An 18,621-nucleotide genomic window follows, 5' to 3' on the forward strand; every position below is an offset into this window, starting at 1 on the left:
GTGGAATGAACTAAAGATGAAAAGAAATCGGAGACTTACCCAGTATAAGATGTATGCCCTTGAAGGGAAGCTCACTGATTCTTTAAACAAAGTCCGTATATGGATCAAGAACAAGTATCGTAACATTGTCCATGGCTACTAAAGCAAACTAAGCACACATTCATCCATCATAAAACCAAAAATGTAAAGAAAAAAAATTACAAAACCACATCTAAATGCACTTGTAATGTTTCTTTTTATGTTTCAACACCTTAATTGTAGAGGGAAATTATATTATTAGTAGTTTCTGATTTTCATTTTTATTGCATAAAAAAATAAAATTATAACACAGAATTTTAAAGTGACCAGAGTATCTAGAACCAAAGTTTTGGACAGGGAATAAAACAAAATTTTGAGAATATTGAGAGAATATGCTTCCCAAGAGATGAATAGACTGCATAAAGTAGTTTGAATTTGAATTCATATCACTTGAAAATTTTCCGTATGTTCACATGTAACTGTCCCAGACATTTTAGAAGAAAAAAAAAAAGAAAAATTATTAAATTGGGAACATAAATTCCAGGACTTTTCATGACCATGAATTTTCTCTGAAGTTTCCTCCATGGAAATGAGACTGTAAATGCCATGAACTTGCCAAGAAATTTGGTGCAAACAACACCATATAATTAAGGAAAGAAAGGCAACTGGTTGAACATCTAACTCAAAAAATTGAATTGTTTAACTAATTAAATTGATAATAAGATTTACATGCATGTAAGACAGTCTAAACTGGAAGCAAAACAAATAAATCTTCATTAAACAAATTTTCATAGAACTATGTATATATAGAGTTTGCATCTGTTTAAGTGTAACAATGAAAATAAAGTGTTCTTGAAAATGATCAAGAGTCTAATTCAAAAGTGAACAGCACCAGCCCCCAACCACCAATTTTCTTATTTTAGGATAAAAAAAAAAGAAGAAGAAAAAAGAAGAGAGAAGCCCCCACAAGCATTTACATGTTGGCCGACAGTGAAAGTGACATGGTGAAGCAAGTGGGAGTATTTAATTATAGAATTTAGCCTACCAAATAAAGTTGAGGCTGAGAATTTATCATCTTATTTTGGGTTTATTTGCCGAAACACTGGAATTACCAATTGTCTGCTGTATTATCATTGACAATATTCTTCTGCTTAAAAAATCACGAAAAGGGTTGATGGGAATTTTGAGTGAAAGCCATGGATCGATTGATTTAATAAGTTTTTTGGATGGTTAGTCCTTGTCTCATGCAGTAGTCAATTCAACTTTAACCATTTTTGTATCTTCTTTTGCAATTAATAATTCTCTATTGTCTTTAGTTTTATCTTGTAATATAAAATTCAAGTAGGTTTGAAAGATTCAAAAGATTATAAAATTAGTATTAACAATTTATCATGAATCAGCATTTCGCATAAAAAAATTTCTAGTTGTTCCTTTTATTGGGAATAACCAGCTTTTAGAAATGATCCCAGCATGAAAACAAATTAAAAGCTTGAAAGTTTTCAGTTCAGCAAATTCTATCACTATAATATTATTTTGATTTCTCGTCAAGGTCGTCTGTCTTGAGAGTATAACTAAGAGAATGATCTGACAATATTCCTTAAAAAAAAAACCTACAGAATCTTTGTCAAAAAGATTTTTTTAATTTTTTAATATTTTATAATTATTTTAAATATGATTAATTTAAAATCAAATCGAATTAAATTTTATAAAAATAATATATTTTTAAAAATTTTTTTATTTATAAAATTTAAAATCAAAACTTTACTTAAAATATAATATCTTACTTAAAAGAATCGATGTTTTTACCACTCAAATCAAACCATTATTCACATGGTTTGGATCCATTAGTTAAGAGAAGAGAGTGACTTTTTTTGAATCCCAATAATATCTCAACTCTCAAGCCCAAATCCAACTCGGTATTTGTAGAAAAAAATGATGTCTTTCGTAAATTTCGAGCAGTTTTCTTGATTAATACGCTGTTCCCGATGCACGCGTTTCATCCACCTCGTTTTTGTCACAATTTTCTTTGTCCCAAGAACTAAAAGAACACATGTAACCAAAAATTTTCTGTTTTGTTGGATTAGTTGTTTTTATTGTACTTTCTTTTTATGTACTTTTCAATGATCATCACACGTTTCTTTCTTTGTTCCAGTTCGTTATTGTACCCTTCAAAACATGAAACCCAAAGATTTTAGTAGCAATATTTTTTTCTAGTTTAGTTGTCTGTTTATTAAAGACTAGTGATGCGTACAAAGTTGTTTTTTTAAGTTAAATTCGGGTAGAAAGGTGGTTTCGTGGGAATACATGTCATATTTGATAATTTAAAAAATAATAATAATAAATTATATATATAATATTTTAATAATAATTTATAAATTAAATTTTAATTTAAAATTTCTTTCAGCAAAAAATACAATTATTATGAATTGAGCTAATCAATTGAGTCAATCTTTTGTCGGTGTATGCAAAGTTTTTGATACTTTCGAAAGCATCCTCACAGAATTAGCATAATTTAATGTTTTTTTTAGTTAGTCTTTTCTTGCTGCTTGAAAGTGCTTTTCATTTAATACAATATTTTCTTGACTAAAGTGACATGCGTGTTTTTTAACAGTGATTTTGTGAGTTTCCAGGTATCTTCTGTGACTGAGACTCCTCTTTTAAAGTCAATGAAAGCAATTCTCTTTTCTGAGTATTATTTATAAGAGACAGCTGTAGAAGGTTTTGGTTGCAGGGGTTAAGAATTTGATGCTTAAATTGTTTGTGCTTTTGCATTCTTTTGGTCTTTGAAAGAAGTCATTGTGCAAGTTTCTTTGTTTCCTTTTCACGATGCTGCCTAGTAAGAGGCCTGCTCCTGATGGTGGTGATGATGATCAGAGATTGGGAGTTACGGTTCCTGAGTCAAAAAGAAGAGCTACCCTGAAGAAGTAAGTTTTGATTTTTTTTTGTGGAGACGCAATGAGTTTGGTTCTCTTCTGTTCTAGGCTGATTTTGCATGTTTCTGAATTGGCTTTCGTTTCTTTATTCTTTTGCAGTGCCGTTAGAAACATTATGGGATTGGGAGCGCTTTCCCTGAACAGAATTGTGCTCAACCTGGAACCAATGCTTCGATCATGGGTAAGTAGTTTAGGAGCTAGCTAGTATATATCTTGATTCAAGTTCTTTTAAGAAATCATTTGGGTTTGCATTAGTAACTAATCTTCTGAGTAAATTGTAGGACTTTTCATCTTCAGAAACACTGTATGTAAATTTCACATTCCAAAGTTTTAGGCTTTTAGCCTATTCAAACAGTTGAACAGTAGTTGTTGACTTGTGCTTTTGGAAAGTGACCAAAACTGTCCTGTATCTCTTTCTGCTTTTTTTTGTTCTGTTTTCTCTTTCCTTTCATAAAGCTATGAATTCTCAATTTGGTGAAATGCTTTAGCATGTATGATTTGTTAATCAACTGGTACAAAGAAAGTACTTTTATAAAAGATGGCTTCAACTAATGATTCTAGTGACTGATTTCAATAAGGATTACAGTGAATTGCCTGAAATTCTTAATGCGGAGATATTTTTAGTTATATATCTTTGTATTCTAATTCTTCTACAAATCATTGGTGATTAGGTTCGGGAGGAAGTGGAAAGAGCAACGCTATCCTCCTTTCATCCCTCTTCAAGGTAAGCTATTGTAACTATTTTCTTGTTTCTCAGCACAAAACTGAAAATCACATGGATTTCATCTCTCTAATAACTTGGTATTGGGGGTCCATTCAGCCCTGTTGTATTAGATCTCTATCAATCTGACAGGATGAACAGTTTAAGTTTCATCAGCAGCTCCAAGATTCTCAGAATTAACTTCAGCCTTCTTTGCTTGCATTTTTCTGTACGCTAGAATTGTTTGGACTATTTGCCTTGATATATTGGTTCTAAAGCTCCACGTATTTTATCATTCATGTTATTGTCTCCTTCCAAGCTTTTCCCAATTAACAGTCTAACATTGGTTTTTTGTTTCTGTTTTTTAGGTCCTCGCTTAATCAGATTGAGGCATCTAGGGGAAGAAGCTTGCAGTTGCATTTTGTCAATAAACTGCCCTCTACCATATTTACAGGCAGCAAGGTTGAAGCTGAGGATGGCAATCCCGTTAGGATTATCCTAGTTGACACAACTAGCCAGCCAATGGCGTCATCTGGTTCACTGTCTTCTATTAAAATTGAGATTGTAGTCCTTGATGGTGATTTTGGAGCAGATGAGCGAGAAGATTGGACAGAAAATGAATTCAATGTCAGTGTTATTCGTGAAAGAGAAGGTAAACGGCCATTGGTGACCGGGGATCTCAATGTTACGTTGGTAGATGGTGTGGGTACTGTTGATAATGTGATTTTCACTGACAATTCTAGCTGGATAAGAAGTCGAAAGTTTAGATTAGGAGCTAGAATTGTACAAAGAATTTCTGGTGAAGTGACAATCAGGGAGGCTAGAAGTGAAGCATTCGTGGTGAAGGATCATCGAGGAGAGTGTAAGTTCAAATGCTTTTTCAACTTCAGTTCTGTATTCTCTTTGTAATTGAATTTTACGAATAATCTTGAGTTCATTCATGCAGTGTACAAGAAACATTACCCTCCATTCCTCCGTGATGAAGTATGGCGTCTGGCAAGGATAGCAAAAGATGGTGCCTTCCATACACGGTTGGCTTCTAAAAATATTCTTACCGTAAAGGACTTCCTGCGGTTGCATGTTACTAGTCCATCTGCACTGCGCAATGTAAGAGAATAATTGTTCATGTCAATCAGAACTTTTGAGCATTTTATTGTCTTAGTGTGTGTTTTTCTCTGTTTTCTTTTCTTCTGATGAACCTATCTGAATTGTGACACTACTGCAGATACTTGGTGGTGGGATCTCAAATAAGGTATGGGATACAATCATAGAACATGCTCTGTCTTGTGTTCTAGATGATGATGAGTGGTATGCCTACTATGGAGCTGCACAAAGGGTTAGACTCCTATTAAATTCCATTTACCAGGTTGTAGCAGCAACATTTGATGGCCAAAATTACCTGCCTGTGGAAAAATTGAACTTTTCCCAGAAGGTTAGTGTGTGATATCCATGAAACTCATATAGATACACCAAATTAGAGACAGTAAATCATAACCATTTACTGTACTTCACCACAGATATGTTGCATTTGACTTAAGATTGAATGATTTCTCCGACAAATTTTCAGCTTCTGGTGGAAGATGCAAAACGACAAGCATACAAGAATGTTGGAGACGTGGTCTTGACTGATCGGCAATCAATTATGGGCCCCTCAATGCCCTTGACAAATCTGCTGCCTGAGCCACTAAGCATCCCAAATTTGCTTCTGCAGCAACCTGATTTCTCAGTTTCAAACCAAGGTACTATAATTTCTAGCAAATTGAATTATCCGCACATGATGAAATTTACAGAGATCTATTCATCAGTTTAGATTCATTCTTTATTAATTGAAGTACAAAATCAACTATGCATCCATCTGTATATGCCTATGGGATCGTTACTTTAAGAAATCCCTTTCCAAATTTATTCTAGACTTCAGAAACTGCCTGAAAGATGATGAATCATATCTTAGCAGACAATTTAACTGCTTTCCTCTTCATCCACTTAAGAGAGAAAATTAATGGTTAAATTTGCCAAATGGACCTCAAGATAGACTCTGGATGTAACATATAGACATAGTTGTTATTTCAAAGTACAAGTTGCTGGCTACATCATAAACTCTTCGTGCTCTCAGCCGGAATTTTTTACTACTACATTTCTGATTTCATTGATTCATTGAATGTATGCAGATCAACCAGACAAACCGCTGGGTTTCAACCAATCTTCAACATCTTATGCCTATGAAGTGGAAGATACCAATCAATTACAGGTTTCTCTACCCCAGGATGGACATGTAATTAAAGAATTTAATCCAATGCTAAGAAACAGTTTCAGAATGGGAGGAATCTTCCCTTACAATGGAGAGAACAGTTTGTCACTTTTTCCAGATGGTCATTTTGTTATGGAGGATAATTCTCAGGCTCAAATGCCACATTGGACTCTAGCTACTCCAGAATGGGGACAAGGCAGTGGATTTAGTTTGACTCCAGACTGTGAATCATCTGTAGGCATCCTTGCTTCCTCCTCAAAGTTTGATGTACATAGCCGAAGCGTGGGAGAGGCGAGAGATGTGTGGCCCAAAGCTGGGTGGCTGAAGCTTCGAGCCGTTATCCAGTGGAGGTCAATCAGGCGCGGAGCTGCTAGAAGGCGGCTTTGGCTGCCAGAAGGCATATGTATTTAAATGACTAGATTACAACAATTAAGCATCTCTGAATTTGGGAGGCAAGCTTCATGTTATGTTAGTTTTGAAGTTTTTCTGTTTTCATCTGTCAATATTATGTAGGTTGATTGCTAAATAGCATCCACTCTAGTTTCATGCAATCAGGAGGCAATAATCTCCTAGATCTTATGTAATGTGTAAGGATGTTAGATTAGGAGGCAAGTATTCACCCAGGTTCATTAATTAGCTGAAGCTTTCATCCTTCTAAGCTGTAACAAGTGCAACAAAAAGGGTCTCTGTAAATAGTGTTTGTAAGTTAAAGTCATTGATGTAATAATCAAAATATTGGATTTCAGATTAATCTGTTTGTTTAATACTATGGTAACCATGGAATTGTCTTACTCTGTTACTCACATTCTCATCAATTTTCTGACTCATGCTGCAACGTCCATGCCAGTTTCTGTTGGAATAACATGGATTCTGATTAGCAGTAGGTTTGAAACATCAAAAATTTTCCAAGAAAGTAACCCCCATCTAAGGTAACATATAGGCTCCTTGCAATGATTCTATCAAATGCTATAGCCATGAGGGGCAGCTGTAACGTAGGCCTTCAGCTGGAGATTTCTGTGGACAAAGAAGAAGGATAGTGAAACAATTGTGACTCTTGAATTCTCAATCCTTCCTAGAATTGCATGTCATGCATTCAAGAGTATAATATGGAAGAATAAGATTAAATAATTGTGAGAAATACGGCAACTATTGATTATAACTAGGGACCGGACTGCAAAGTGCAAAACATCCAATATGCAAGATAATCTAAGATTGATTAAGGAAATAGAAAGGTAATTATATTTTTCTCAAAAAAAGAAAGGCTATTATTTTAATCAAATCACTTAAGCACCATTTAATTAGCATTATACCAAGACAAAGATGTTAACGTTTGTGCTTTTAATTCTTTTTCTCTTTTGTTTTTGATTTGATGATTTATGTATTTATCTCATATAAAATATTAAAATTTATATATTTATATTATTTTTTATATAAAAAATTTTATATTATAATTTATGTTAACATAAAAATATGAAATATATTTTTTTTAATTTTATTAAATTTATATATAATTATTATTAAAATTTTTAATCATATCATTTTTATTTTTTTATGTCATATTTATGTGCTATTATCAAATCATATTTTACTTTATTATTTGTATTGATAATTACCTATATAATAAAAAAAAAAAAAAAAACCCAATGGCAAATTCCCTAATTTAAAACGAACTCCAGCTGCATTTAAAAATCCCTCCTAGAAAATATCTAGCTCGGAGGACCGTTGTGAGGAGAGAATCTCTGCAATTTTCGTTCAGGGTATGCCCTCACAATTCACAAAGTTCGTCCAAGATATTTTCTCTCTTTCCCTCTCCAAACTCACCCCTTAAAATAATCAACAGTGACAACAAAAACTAGTGTTTCAGCTTTTTATAAGTACATTTGATTTTTGTTTTCCTGTTTGTTCCTGTTTCTAAGTTGTCAGAAAACTATGAATTTTTTGTAGTTTTGTCTTCTTCGTTTTAGAAGAGCAAGAGAGGCGGCAGAGAGAGGATTTTGGACGGCTAAGATGGTCAGAGGAGGAGGATCCCACGGCGGATCTAGTTATTACTTGGTCCTTGGGATTCGCAAGGACGCCTCCTTCTCTGATATCCGCACTGCTTATCGTAAGCTCGCTCTGGTAATAAAAAAAGGTTCTCTTTTTTTTTTTTTGCTTTCATTGGTTTTGTTGACTATATTGACTACCATCTTGAGTTTGAGAGGCCTTGATCTTAGCTCTTGATTCCGGTCACAATGTGATTTTGTTCATAATTTAATTAGCCTTTTAGGAAATCAAATAAAATTATTTATGTTTTGATTTTTGAAGAAATGGCATCCGGACAAATACGCCAGAAATCCGGGGGTCGCCGGCGAAGCGAAACTCCGGTTTCAGAAAATCCAAGAAGCTTATTCCGGTAACATTATCGAATCCTCCTTCTCATCCTATTGCCGGTGAATTCTAATAGCTTATTTATTCATTAAATTGGCCGTTAATTTTTCACAGTTCTCTCCAACGAGACCAAGAGATCAGTGTACGACGCCGGTCTCTACGATCCTTTGGAAGAAGAAGACGAAGTGCGTAAAAATATCTTATTCCTTTATTCTGCCAAGGCAATCATTGCCTTGGCAATATCAATTCCTTTAATCTTTCTATATTAATTTCGTATTTAAAACGTGTTTACTGTTTTATTTCCATTTTCACCCCCTGAATTTTGTAAAATTTGAAGCAGGACTTCTGTGATTTCATGCAAGAATTGATCTCGATGATGAACAATGTGAAAGACGAGGTGTGCCCTCAATTTTATTACTTTTTTAAATGTTTATATTATATATGTAATTATGATTTATATTTTGATGGGATTTTCTTCTCTTTGAATCTAGGAGGGATAGCTTTGAGGATTTGCAAAGGATGTTTGCCGATATGGTCGGCGGAGATAGCGTGAGCTTCGACGTCAACAACGATCTAACGAAGACGAAGAGGGCACGTATTACGGTCCCTAAAGGCGAAGCAGCAAAGCGGAACGGTTCTCGCTGTTGACGCGTGTTGTTAGGTAGCGTTATCATTCAACCACCTTTGTTTTAATCCCATGATTAGTAACTTAATTATAGGGCTAATTTCGTTAATTAGGGAAATGGGATACTGAAAAGAGATGAAATCGTGAGGCTTGTTGTGATGGTGAAAAGTGCTCATAGGCTGAGTAAAAAACTAGAAGTATGTTTTTAACTTTGATTGTCAGCTGTTGACAAGACTATGTGTTGTTGTCAATAGAACAGACCACGGGTTAGACATAAAATTCAACAAGCAGAAGCTGGATTATTAACTTTGTTGAGGGAAGATGCTTGCTGCCCGGTGCTGTGGACATGTGGCATTATTGACGAATCTGCAGGTGCCTGGCGAAGGAAGAACTGAAGAAACTATGGATGAAATCAGAGACTAGTGAGTTATGACTTGGAGAAAGAGAAGGAAGGGAAGATATCAGAGGAGAATCAGTGAATCAGTTAAGAAATTAGAGAAGAAAGGGAATAATCATAGGCGAGTAAGGAATGTAAGAAAGGGTGAGAGGCTAGGAAAGTTGAGAAGGAATCAGGAAAGGAAGATAGGGTGATTCGGGACGACAACTCAATCCATGTTTAATAAGTTTTGATTTGATTTGATTTTTAGGATCGTTTTTTTTTTTAAATCAAATTTTGAATTAAGATTATGATTATTTTATATAATATTATGTTGGATTAAATTTAAATATAAAAAAATTAAAAAAAATTATCATGTCGGGTTGAATTTGAGATGCGGAAAATTTGTCCAATCTAACCGGTTACTAGGCCATACCTAGGTGTGATAGTCGAGGAATCGAGAGGGAATCAGTGAAGGAGGAGTTTTAATTGGGTAAAATAAAATGGGTGATAAAATTTAATATTAAAAATCAATAACATATATTTTACACATTTACTTACCGTCGATTTTCTCAGTCAACTTGACTACCATGCTCACAAAATGGATAATCTATCTAATAGCTTTAATTTGGAAAAATAAAATGGGCGATAAATTTTAATATTAAAAATCAATAACATATATTTTAAATATTTATTTACCGTCGATTTTCTCAGTCAATTAGACTACCATATTCACAAATGGATAATCTATCGAATAATCCAATTAAATCAAAATAATAATTAATTTTAAATTGAAATTAAATAATCAACCTGATTTTATCTAATTAAATCGGTTATAATCGATTATTTTGATTAAAATTTGAAATATGTTTTCTTCTCCTCACTAAGAAATAAATTTGTTTATTTAAAATACGATAAAAATATAAAAATAATATGATTTAAAATTTTAATAATAATTATATATAAGTTTAATAAAATTAAAATATATTATATATTTTTATGTGATATAAATTATAATATATATTTTTTTATATAATATATGATATGATTATATAATTTTAATATATTATATTATACAAATATATAAATCGATAAATCTATTTAAAAATTAAAATTTTTTATCAGTTAAATCATTGACTTCCAATCCTTCAATACCAAACTTAAATTTTTTATTTTTTGAAATGAGTCAAATTTGACGGTAGATAAGTTGTTCAATCCCTCATATTAAAGTAAGATATATCGTATCTGATAGTTTGAGATAGGTGATTGTAGATCTTACATTCGAAATGATCTAAACAAATAATTTACAGTAAGAACTCAAAATTTTTTCATAAAAAGAATAAATCTTAATTAATTGAGCCAATATTTTCTGTATCTCCAACTTTATTTATCATCTAGTTTTTAAATCATATTTTCCTAACAATGAGCATTCAAAATTATGTTTTTTTTTTTTTAACTGATTACAATTTTTAAGGATGAGTATAAGTTGATTTACAACTGACTTGACTGATGGAGACTGTTTGAATTTGATCAAATCAATTTTTGATTAGTAGATTTTGATAATAGTAAGTTAAATAAAATGATTTAATTAGTTAAATTTATCTGTTTTTTAATTAACAATTGAATTGGTAGAATTAATTAATTTTTAAATATATTATATAATTTAAATAAATAATAAATAGTTTCTATTTATATTTTTAAGAATTATGCATATGACATTTTTAGCAAAATTATAAGGTGAGTTTTAATGAAAGGAAACTATTGCAGAATTAATTTTCAAATTCGATCACAAAATAATGAAAAAAAGTTTGATTTGTTTATTAGTAAAAATAAATCATTCGGTTTCTCTTATTTTTAAAGAAATTAATTAAATCAATTTTTGATTTTTCAAAATTAAACCAATCAATTATTCACTTCTATTGATCATTAACTTAAATTGATAATTTAAAATATGATATAATAATACAACACAAATAAATATGAAAATAAAATATAAAAATAACACGATTTAAAATATAACAATATCTATATATAAATTTAATAAAATAAAAAAATTATATTTTATATTTTTATATTAACATAAATTATAATATATCATTTGTATACAAAATATAATATAAATATATAAATTTTAATATTTTACACAACACTATACTAATATAAGTTTTTGGATGGAACCCAATTAATAAACAAACTCCTCACATTGGGCTTATATATCTTCACTTTATGATTGGGCCTATAAAATACCGTTACTGGCATTGTGTTAAGTTTGGGCCCTTGGGCCATCATTTTTCTTTTCTTCCTTTTTGATTTTCTTTTTATTTTTTAATTAAAAAACTATCTACAATTCAAATCATACTCAAACTTATGGAGAAAGTAGATTAAGTGGACTAAAAGACAATTCATTACTTAAGCATGAACAATTTTCCTCACCAAATAATGAACTTTTTTTTTTCATACTCTTTCTTCTTAATCATAAAGTTCAATATATTCGTAGGGTTCATTTTCCATTTTTTAAAAAGTTTGCTTTTTTTTTTGCTAAATTTCATCTGAAAAATATACATAAAATTCTTAAAACTAAAAAATTCATTCAAGATAATTTTGTTTTAAAAAGTAAAATATTTTTAAATTTTCGATTTCTTAACTTAACCAACAAGAAAATAAAAAACCTTCTTAATTTTTTAAAGTTAATCAAGTGTAGATGATTTTTTTTTTAATTTGTATTTTTTATTTATTTTTAAATTTTTTTACCTAATTACATATATGATCAAAGAGAACATTATATGTTTAAATTTTTTTCAAATTCATAATTTTTAAGTATCAATTTTAATAATATATTAATTAATTTAAAAAATAATCGATATTTAAAATATGTATTTGAATTCATATTTGATAATATATTATTTAAAAATTATGCAAAGAATGCTTTTAGTATGATTTGCAAATCACAAAATCATTTTTGTTTAATTTGAAAAAATAATTTTCATTTATTTATTTATTTTTGATATTTTGATTCTACAAATATGGCTTGGCTTGCCCTCTAAGCAAATAAATCAACATGTCACGATCCAACCAGATCTAAACATCTAACGACTACGTTTTATCCTCCATCAAAATAAATCAACATTTTTCTTATATAAAAAAATTAATTTCTTTCCCCACCTTCAAATTAAAAAAAACAAAAAAACACTAATATTTTCTTTTTAATTTTTTCGTCTACGGTTTTCAGTCGAAGGAAGAAAGAAAAGAAAAGGAGTTCTCAAACGTTTTTGTTCGATCACTTTATTTCTCTCTCTAGGGTTTTCGTTTTGGAAATTTGATAAGATGTTGTTGAGGCCAAACGCCAGGACGGAGGTTCGGAGGAACAGGTACAAGGTGGCGGTGGACGCGGAGGAAGGGAGGCGGAGGAGGGAGGATAACATGGTGGAGATTAGGAAGAACCGCCGTGAAGAGAGCTTGCAGAAGAAGCGACGCGAAGGACTCCAAGCTCAGCCAATGCCTGCTTCTCTTCACCCCTCTGCTGTTGAAAAAAAGGTTGATTTTCAAATTTTCAATTGTTTTATTTTTTCGTTTAAGTTTTCAGTGTTTATAAGTCGCTAAAATTGTTAAAGCTTGTTTTGTACGAGCTGGTTTGCTAAATTTTGATTAATCTTATGGGATTAGGATTATGATTGTTTTTCAAATTTGATAGTATTTTGTTTGTATCATGCTTTGATTGTCTTGATGAGGTGATGATTATGATTTCTGGTGCTTTTTCGATGGTTTGGCTGGGAACTCTGTAGTTTAAGCATTTTCTGTCTGGTTAAGTTTAAGATTGTTGTTGTTTTATGTTGATGCGGTAACATCAATTGTCAAATTCGCGATTCGGTTTGTTGGTTCTCATATCAAGTTGTCTTAATCAAGGTTTTTTTTTTTATTTTTTTATAAGGTTAAGGATTAAGCTTTGCAACTACATTAAGGGAATGGCTTTTAAATTGTCAAATTAGCGTTTGTGATTTTATGTTTGGACCCCTGGTTGGTTGTTGGCATGAACATGGTAGTTTTAGTTCCATCCCTTCTATTTTTTGGCAAGAAATTGAACAATAATTAATTAAAATAGAGTTGTCAAAACGAGGTTCCTCTTTTTAATTTATTTCAAACCAAAATTGTCATGAATAATTGGCATACTTGTTCCATAAATTTTGTTTTTGCCATTGTTTATTTTGTGACAGCTTTCGTTAATTATTTGCATGATATGCTGATTGGCCGTGTGTATGACTTGATTGAGCATCGGATTTTCCTGATCGTGTTCAACTCTTTGACCGCAGTTGGAATATTTGCCAGCCATGGTTGCTGCTGTCTGGACTGATGACAGTAATATGCAGCTTGAGGCAACCACTCAGTTTAGGAAATTGCTTTCAATTGGTGAGAAATTCATCCTGTAATAAATTTGTTTAATAGTGATATAATGTTTAAATTATATGCCTTAATATCTTTTGTTATTTATCCTAGAACGCAGCCCACCCATTGAGGAAGTGATTCAAGCTGGTGTTGTTCCTCGCTTTGTTGAGTTCCTTATGAGGGAAGATTTCCCACAGCTTCAGGTTGGATTACCTGTTAGCTTCAATATTATTTTATCACATTATATTTCTACATTAGTTTAATATTCTTACTAATTTAAAATTGCTGTAGTTTGAGGCAGCCTGGGCCCTCACAAATATTGCTTCTGGGACATCGGAGAACACGAAGGTGGTAATTGATCATGGGGCTGTTCCCATATTTGTGAAGTTACTTGGCTCCCCAAGTGATGATGTTCGCGAGCAGGTATGCATATGAAAGGTATTTAGTGTTGTTTTGATTACTGAAAGAATTAGGAAGTGAGATAAATTGAAATTTACTTAGCAAAAGCTAATGTGAACTGGTTTATATCCTAATTTTCTCATTTCGTTTTGAACATTCAGGCTGTATGGGCATTGGGAAATGTTGCCGGTGATTCTCCTAGATGTCGTGATCTTGTCCTTGGCCATGGTGCTTTGCTTCCTTTGTTGGCTCAATTGAATGAGCATGCTAAACTTTCTATGCTGAGAAATGCTACATGGACACTCTCAAATTTTTGTCGGGGCAAGCCCCCACCACCCTTTGATCAGGTTTGACCCTATTTCCTTTCTTTTATTGGTGAACTGTTGTTGGTTTAATATGAATTCGCAATGTTCTTCATGTTCAATGTTATTGATTTACAATGCAAAATCATTGTCCTTTGTCTGTCTTTGAAATCTGAGATAGTGGATTGCTTGTTGGACCATGTAAATTATACATTGGAATACACTGATAACATTAAACCATAAAGTGAGAAATTGCTCATCGTTAACATTAAACCAGAAAGTGAGATATAGGAGGCTTATGAATCTTGAGTATTATTATGTACCTATTAATATTTTATGGCAGTCCACTGGTGGGTTGAATTAATTATTATCTTACTAATTATCCTTTGTTTATTTTCAGGTTAAGCCTGCACTTCCTGCATTGGCACGTCTCATTCATTCAAAGGACGAAGAAGTCTTAACTGATGCATGTTGGGCGCTCTCATATCTTTCCGATGGTACAAATGACAAAATCCAAGCTGTTATAGAAGCGGGTGTATGTGGGCGTCTGGTGGATCTTTTGCTGTGAGTTAGACTATTTGCTGTTGTATGAATCACAAAGTCTTTCTATTTCTGATTTATTTGTTTTGTTTACCTGACCTAAATATAAAGTTCTTTGGCTTTTACAGGCATCTGTCTCCTTCAGTGCTAATCCCTGCTCTTCGCACCATTGGAAATATTGTCACAGGAGATGATGTGCAAACCCAGGTATTAGCCATTTCCTAAGTTTTCTTCTTTTAATGATCTTACTAAGAATTTAAATCTTTTTCCATTTATCTTCTTTGATCGTGTGAATAACTAGTTTTCTCACTCAAACAACATTGATGGCCCTCCTCTTATAGTAAAATGGATGCAAGATTTTGTGAGTTTAGTTGTTAAAGGTTATCTTTTTGCTTATATATAGAATGAGCCATTTTGTCTTTTCTCATTTATGGGCAAATCTTTTTGCCGCACAGTGTATTATCAATCATCAAGCTTTGCCTTGCCTTTCGAACCTGTTGATGAATAATTTTAAAAAGAGCATCAAGAAGGAAGCTTGTTGGATGATCTCCAATATCACAGCTGGAAGTAAGGAGCAGATACAGGTAATAATTGGACCTGTATCACTTTTTTCTTCTTGTTTTGATATTTCTCTTGGTTTTATCAAAATTTGATCTAAGACCTTCATTTATACCATGAGCCTATGTGTAATGGTGTGAATTTTACAGGCTGTGATTGAAGCTAATATTATTGCTCCACTGGTTCATCTGCTTCAAAATGCTGAATTTGATATTAAGAAAGAGGCTGCCTGGGCCATCTCAAATGCTACATCTGGTGGGACTCATGATCAGATCAAGTATGAAAATTGTTTCCAATCTTTGTTGTTTGGAATCATGTCTTGTCTGATTATTAATGATAAACTTGTATCTGGGCATGTCATATATTACAGGTTCCTTGTAAGTCAAGGTTGTATCAAGCCATTGTGTGATCTTCTTAACTGTCCTGATCTAAGGATAGTTACAGTTTGTCTAGAAGGGCTTGAAAACATTTTGAAGGTAGGAGAAGCTGATAAGAATCTCAGCAGTGCTGGAGGTGTGAATCTTTATGCACAAATGATCGATGATGCAGAGGGTCTTGAGAAGATTGAGAATTTACAGTCTCATGATAACACTGAGATCTATGAAAAGGCTGTGAAAGTTCTCGAGACATATTGGTTGGAAGAGGAGGATGAGACAATGCCACCGGGTGACGCCTCTCAGACAGGGTTTCATTTTGGAGGGAGTGAGTATCCTGTCCCTTCAGGGGGATTCAATTTCAGCTAGAGGTATGTGGTGCTGTTCTTTGTATTGATTTGTCTTTTAGTGTTTCACTCTGGTGGTAGCCTTTTATGTTTATTTAGAGTGGATGGACAGTTGTCTGATTATGCATATCTGACTATTGTTTATATCTGCTTTTGCATTTTAAAAGCTGTTTGCAATTAATATTTCAGGAATTTTATCTGGTTTTGTATTGAACTCCTTACGGATATGATGGAACAATAGATGGGTTCCAGGTCAGGCGTCTTGTCATCATGTTTGGCTCCTGTCCATGGTCGGGTGTGGTGTCTGAGGATGCAGTGTCAAGGGTGCTGAGCATGCTTGGGTTAAAAACACAGCCAGGTATATATTATGCAAAAAGGGAACAATAGACAGAATATGATATTGGTGATCTGCTACAATATATTGAGCAATCAGAGTTTTTAGTTTCAGCGCTTGCAAAACAAGTATTTGGTCTGTCTCAATTTGTAGTTATCATGGTAGTGGTGGTATGTCTTTGCGATAGATTTTCATGTGTAGTTGCTGGGTGATTTTGGCATTCCCAAAACAGTCACCTTGTTACGAGTAACGTGGGAATATTCTTTTGCTTGTATGTAATCGGAGTGATATGTTGTCATTTCATGCATCAACATTTGCCCATGTAAATAGTCTTACATTTTTGTGTAGGGAATACAATACCTCATTTTTAAGCAGTCAAAAACTACATTTAAGGGGAAATAGAGTCGTTGCTGTAATTGATGGTTTCATTTTTTTTTAATCTTTTACCTCTTGGTGTTTCCCATTTGACCTTGAGCATTGGATCTCTCTTGCTCCCTCCATCTCCTTTTTAATGGTTTTAGAAATGTTTTAGCAACGTGACTAAATTTGTCAATTTAGGTGATGAAATTAGACATTTGCTTCTGTAGATATTGGTTTTTTTGCAATGGAGTGGATGGGCTTCGCTCTTTTATCATCTTTCGTTTGGCAGTGTTACGTGGTCCACACTGAAGTAAAGTTCTAAATTGGCCTGAAGCTTGGTGGAAATTGGAAAGATGCACCTAAGCTTGAAGCTTTTGCCATCATTGTTTTGATCCTATACTACATGATAAGAACGTATGTATGCTTGCTGGAGATTATTTCTTTTCCTAGTCAATTTGGAGAAAGCCCAAAAGCCAATGCCTTCTGATAATTCGTTTGGGCATTAGTATTGGGTGTATTCATTGCTGCTGCATGGAATTTTCTTCAGAAATCAAATGATGAGGGGTAACAAGTTTGGGAAATTTCCAAAGATGGTGAAGTTTTTCTACCATGGCTTCTGCGAGATGGTGTGATCAGCAAGAAGGAACGAGAAACTAATGGTAAATCTGGGGCGTAGAAAAGGAAATGGACCCAATGGTGGAACGGGGTTCTATTTTCTATGGTTTGTGTTTGGATAGAACTATTTGTTTGGTTTTTGCGTCAACAGCCATCCCGAAAGCCTTACAATTACAATGCTAAAGAAAAAGCCCAGAAGGGGACAGGTTGGGTCAGCAAGGTTCTAATTCTTCTATGTATTGGGTTTCATTATAGGTATGTAAGTATATTAATGTAGTAAAAGTACCATTTTAATTTCTCCAACTACGATAAGAAATGGATCATAAAATATGCCAAATGGTTAGGGATTAACATGCAAACAAACCATTTTGACATGATTTTATGCTACCGAGATAATACACAGCTTTTCTCCTCTAAAAATATTACATCCTGTCTTCTAGAGAGAGAGAGAGAGAGAGAGAGATTTCCAAGCTCAGCTTTTGATGCACATCATATAAGTATGTTCTGAAGCATAGGTAAGTTAAAAGAGAGCAATCACCCCCACCCACATTGACAATCTTTGATTATTTTCCATTGGAGAAAGAGCTTATAGCATCAGACCACAAAATCTCCTTTTCAGGCCATTCTGTCTACACATTGGGTTGTTCCATGACCAGCCTGGGATGATAGAGCCGATAACACAATTGGGTTTTTAGGAGTTTGGTTTTTTTGTGGTCCTCTCAGCATAAGGTCAAGGGCTGGGGACTTTTTTCTGTCTAATGGACAAAACGGAAAACAGGAATGAAAGTTGTTTTCATTGACACATCATTTTTGCTGTTCTTATTATGTCCCTTGCTTTGGTGTCCTTAATTTACCCACATCCCTAACATAACCAATGGATACAATTGGATAAAGGTAATCAAAAAAATGGGTGGACTATTTGAATATTGTAAACATCATTTTTTTAATTTTAATTATTATTATTATTATTTAAAATTTTTTTTCTTATCTTTCTTTTCTTCCCATTTCTACATTTGCCTTCTTCTTTTTTTTTTTTTTTCTTCATCCTTATCTGGTTCAAATCTAATGCATTAAATGCACAATCCCTAAAGTCAAAAGCACTACCGATAGCTGCCAACGACTTACAAGCCACCAATCACGGACGG

The 18,621-nt window shown here is 33.0% G+C and overlaps 3 protein-coding genes across 14 annotated transcripts; all 3 read left to right on the forward strand.

Moving 5' to 3' along the window:
• Window positions 1-2,464: 2,464 nt before the first annotated feature.
• LOC111297908 (calmodulin-binding protein 60 B-like) lies at window positions 2,465-6,650 on the forward strand. The gene is made up of 8 exons (XM_022892507.2): window positions 2,465-2,942; window positions 3,051-3,132; window positions 3,623-3,675; window positions 4,020-4,513; window positions 4,598-4,758; window positions 4,877-5,083; window positions 5,219-5,390; window positions 5,820-6,650. The coding sequence occupies exons 1-8, from the start codon at window positions 2,845-2,847 to the stop codon at window positions 6,308-6,310; spliced, it is 1,758 nt and encodes a 585-aa protein (XP_022748242.2). The 5' UTR covers window positions 2,465-2,844; the 3' UTR covers window positions 6,311-6,650.
• A 988-nt stretch (window positions 6,651-7,638) lies between these two features.
• LOC111296421 (uncharacterized) lies at window positions 7,639-9,536 on the forward strand. Of its 4 annotated transcripts, none has more exons than XM_089768858.1 (6): window positions 7,639-8,017; window positions 8,204-8,291; window positions 8,381-8,451; window positions 8,607-8,665; window positions 8,761-8,927; window positions 9,005-9,536. In XM_089768858.1, exons 1-5 carry the CDS (start codon window positions 7,907-7,909, stop codon window positions 8,912-8,914), a joined length of 483 nt encoding a protein of 160 aa, XP_089624984.1. In that variant the 5' UTR covers window positions 7,639-7,906; the 3' UTR covers window positions 8,915-8,927; window positions 9,005-9,536. The 4 variants fall into 4 exon arrangements, with proteins under 4 accessions (XP_089624984.1, XP_089624985.1, XP_089624986.1 ...); XM_089768859.1 differs by having other exon boundaries at window positions 9,146-9,536; XM_089768860.1 differs by having other exon boundaries at window positions 9,151-9,536.
• Window positions 9,537-12,183: 2,647 nt separating this feature from the next.
• Window positions 12,184-18,278, forward strand: LOC111296050 (importin subunit alpha-1-like). 9 transcript variants are annotated; one of them, XR_002690919.2, is made up of 14 exons: window positions 12,194-12,801; window positions 13,575-13,671; window positions 13,759-13,850; window positions 13,939-14,070; window positions 14,208-14,393; window positions 14,749-14,912; window positions 15,017-15,095; window positions 15,190-15,249; window positions 15,344-15,472; window positions 15,596-15,723; window positions 15,817-16,191; window positions 16,357-16,525; window positions 17,089-17,275; window positions 17,409-18,278. XR_002690919.2 is itself a non-coding variant. In XM_089768861.1 (12 exons), the coding sequence occupies exons 1-11, from the start codon at window positions 12,592-12,594 to the stop codon at window positions 16,187-16,189; spliced, it is 1,650 nt and encodes a 549-aa protein (XP_089624987.1). In that variant the 5' UTR covers window positions 12,184-12,591; the 3' UTR covers window positions 16,190-16,191; window positions 16,335-16,940. The 9 variants fall into 9 exon arrangements, 4 of the variants coding, with proteins under 4 accessions (XP_089624987.1, XP_089624988.1, XP_022745800.1 ...); XR_002690918.2 differs by having other exon boundaries at window positions 17,089-18,278; XR_016346775.1 differs by having other exon boundaries at window positions 17,151-18,278.
• Window positions 18,279-18,621: the final 343 nt, after the last annotated feature.

The sequence above is a fragment of the Durio zibethinus genome, chromosome 12, assembly GCF_047325235.1.
Source record: "Durio zibethinus cultivar Kanyao isolate XHJ-2024 chromosome 12, ASM4732523v1, whole genome shotgun sequence".
Lineage (NCBI taxonomy): Eukaryota > Viridiplantae > Streptophyta > Magnoliopsida > Malvales > Malvaceae > Durio > Durio zibethinus.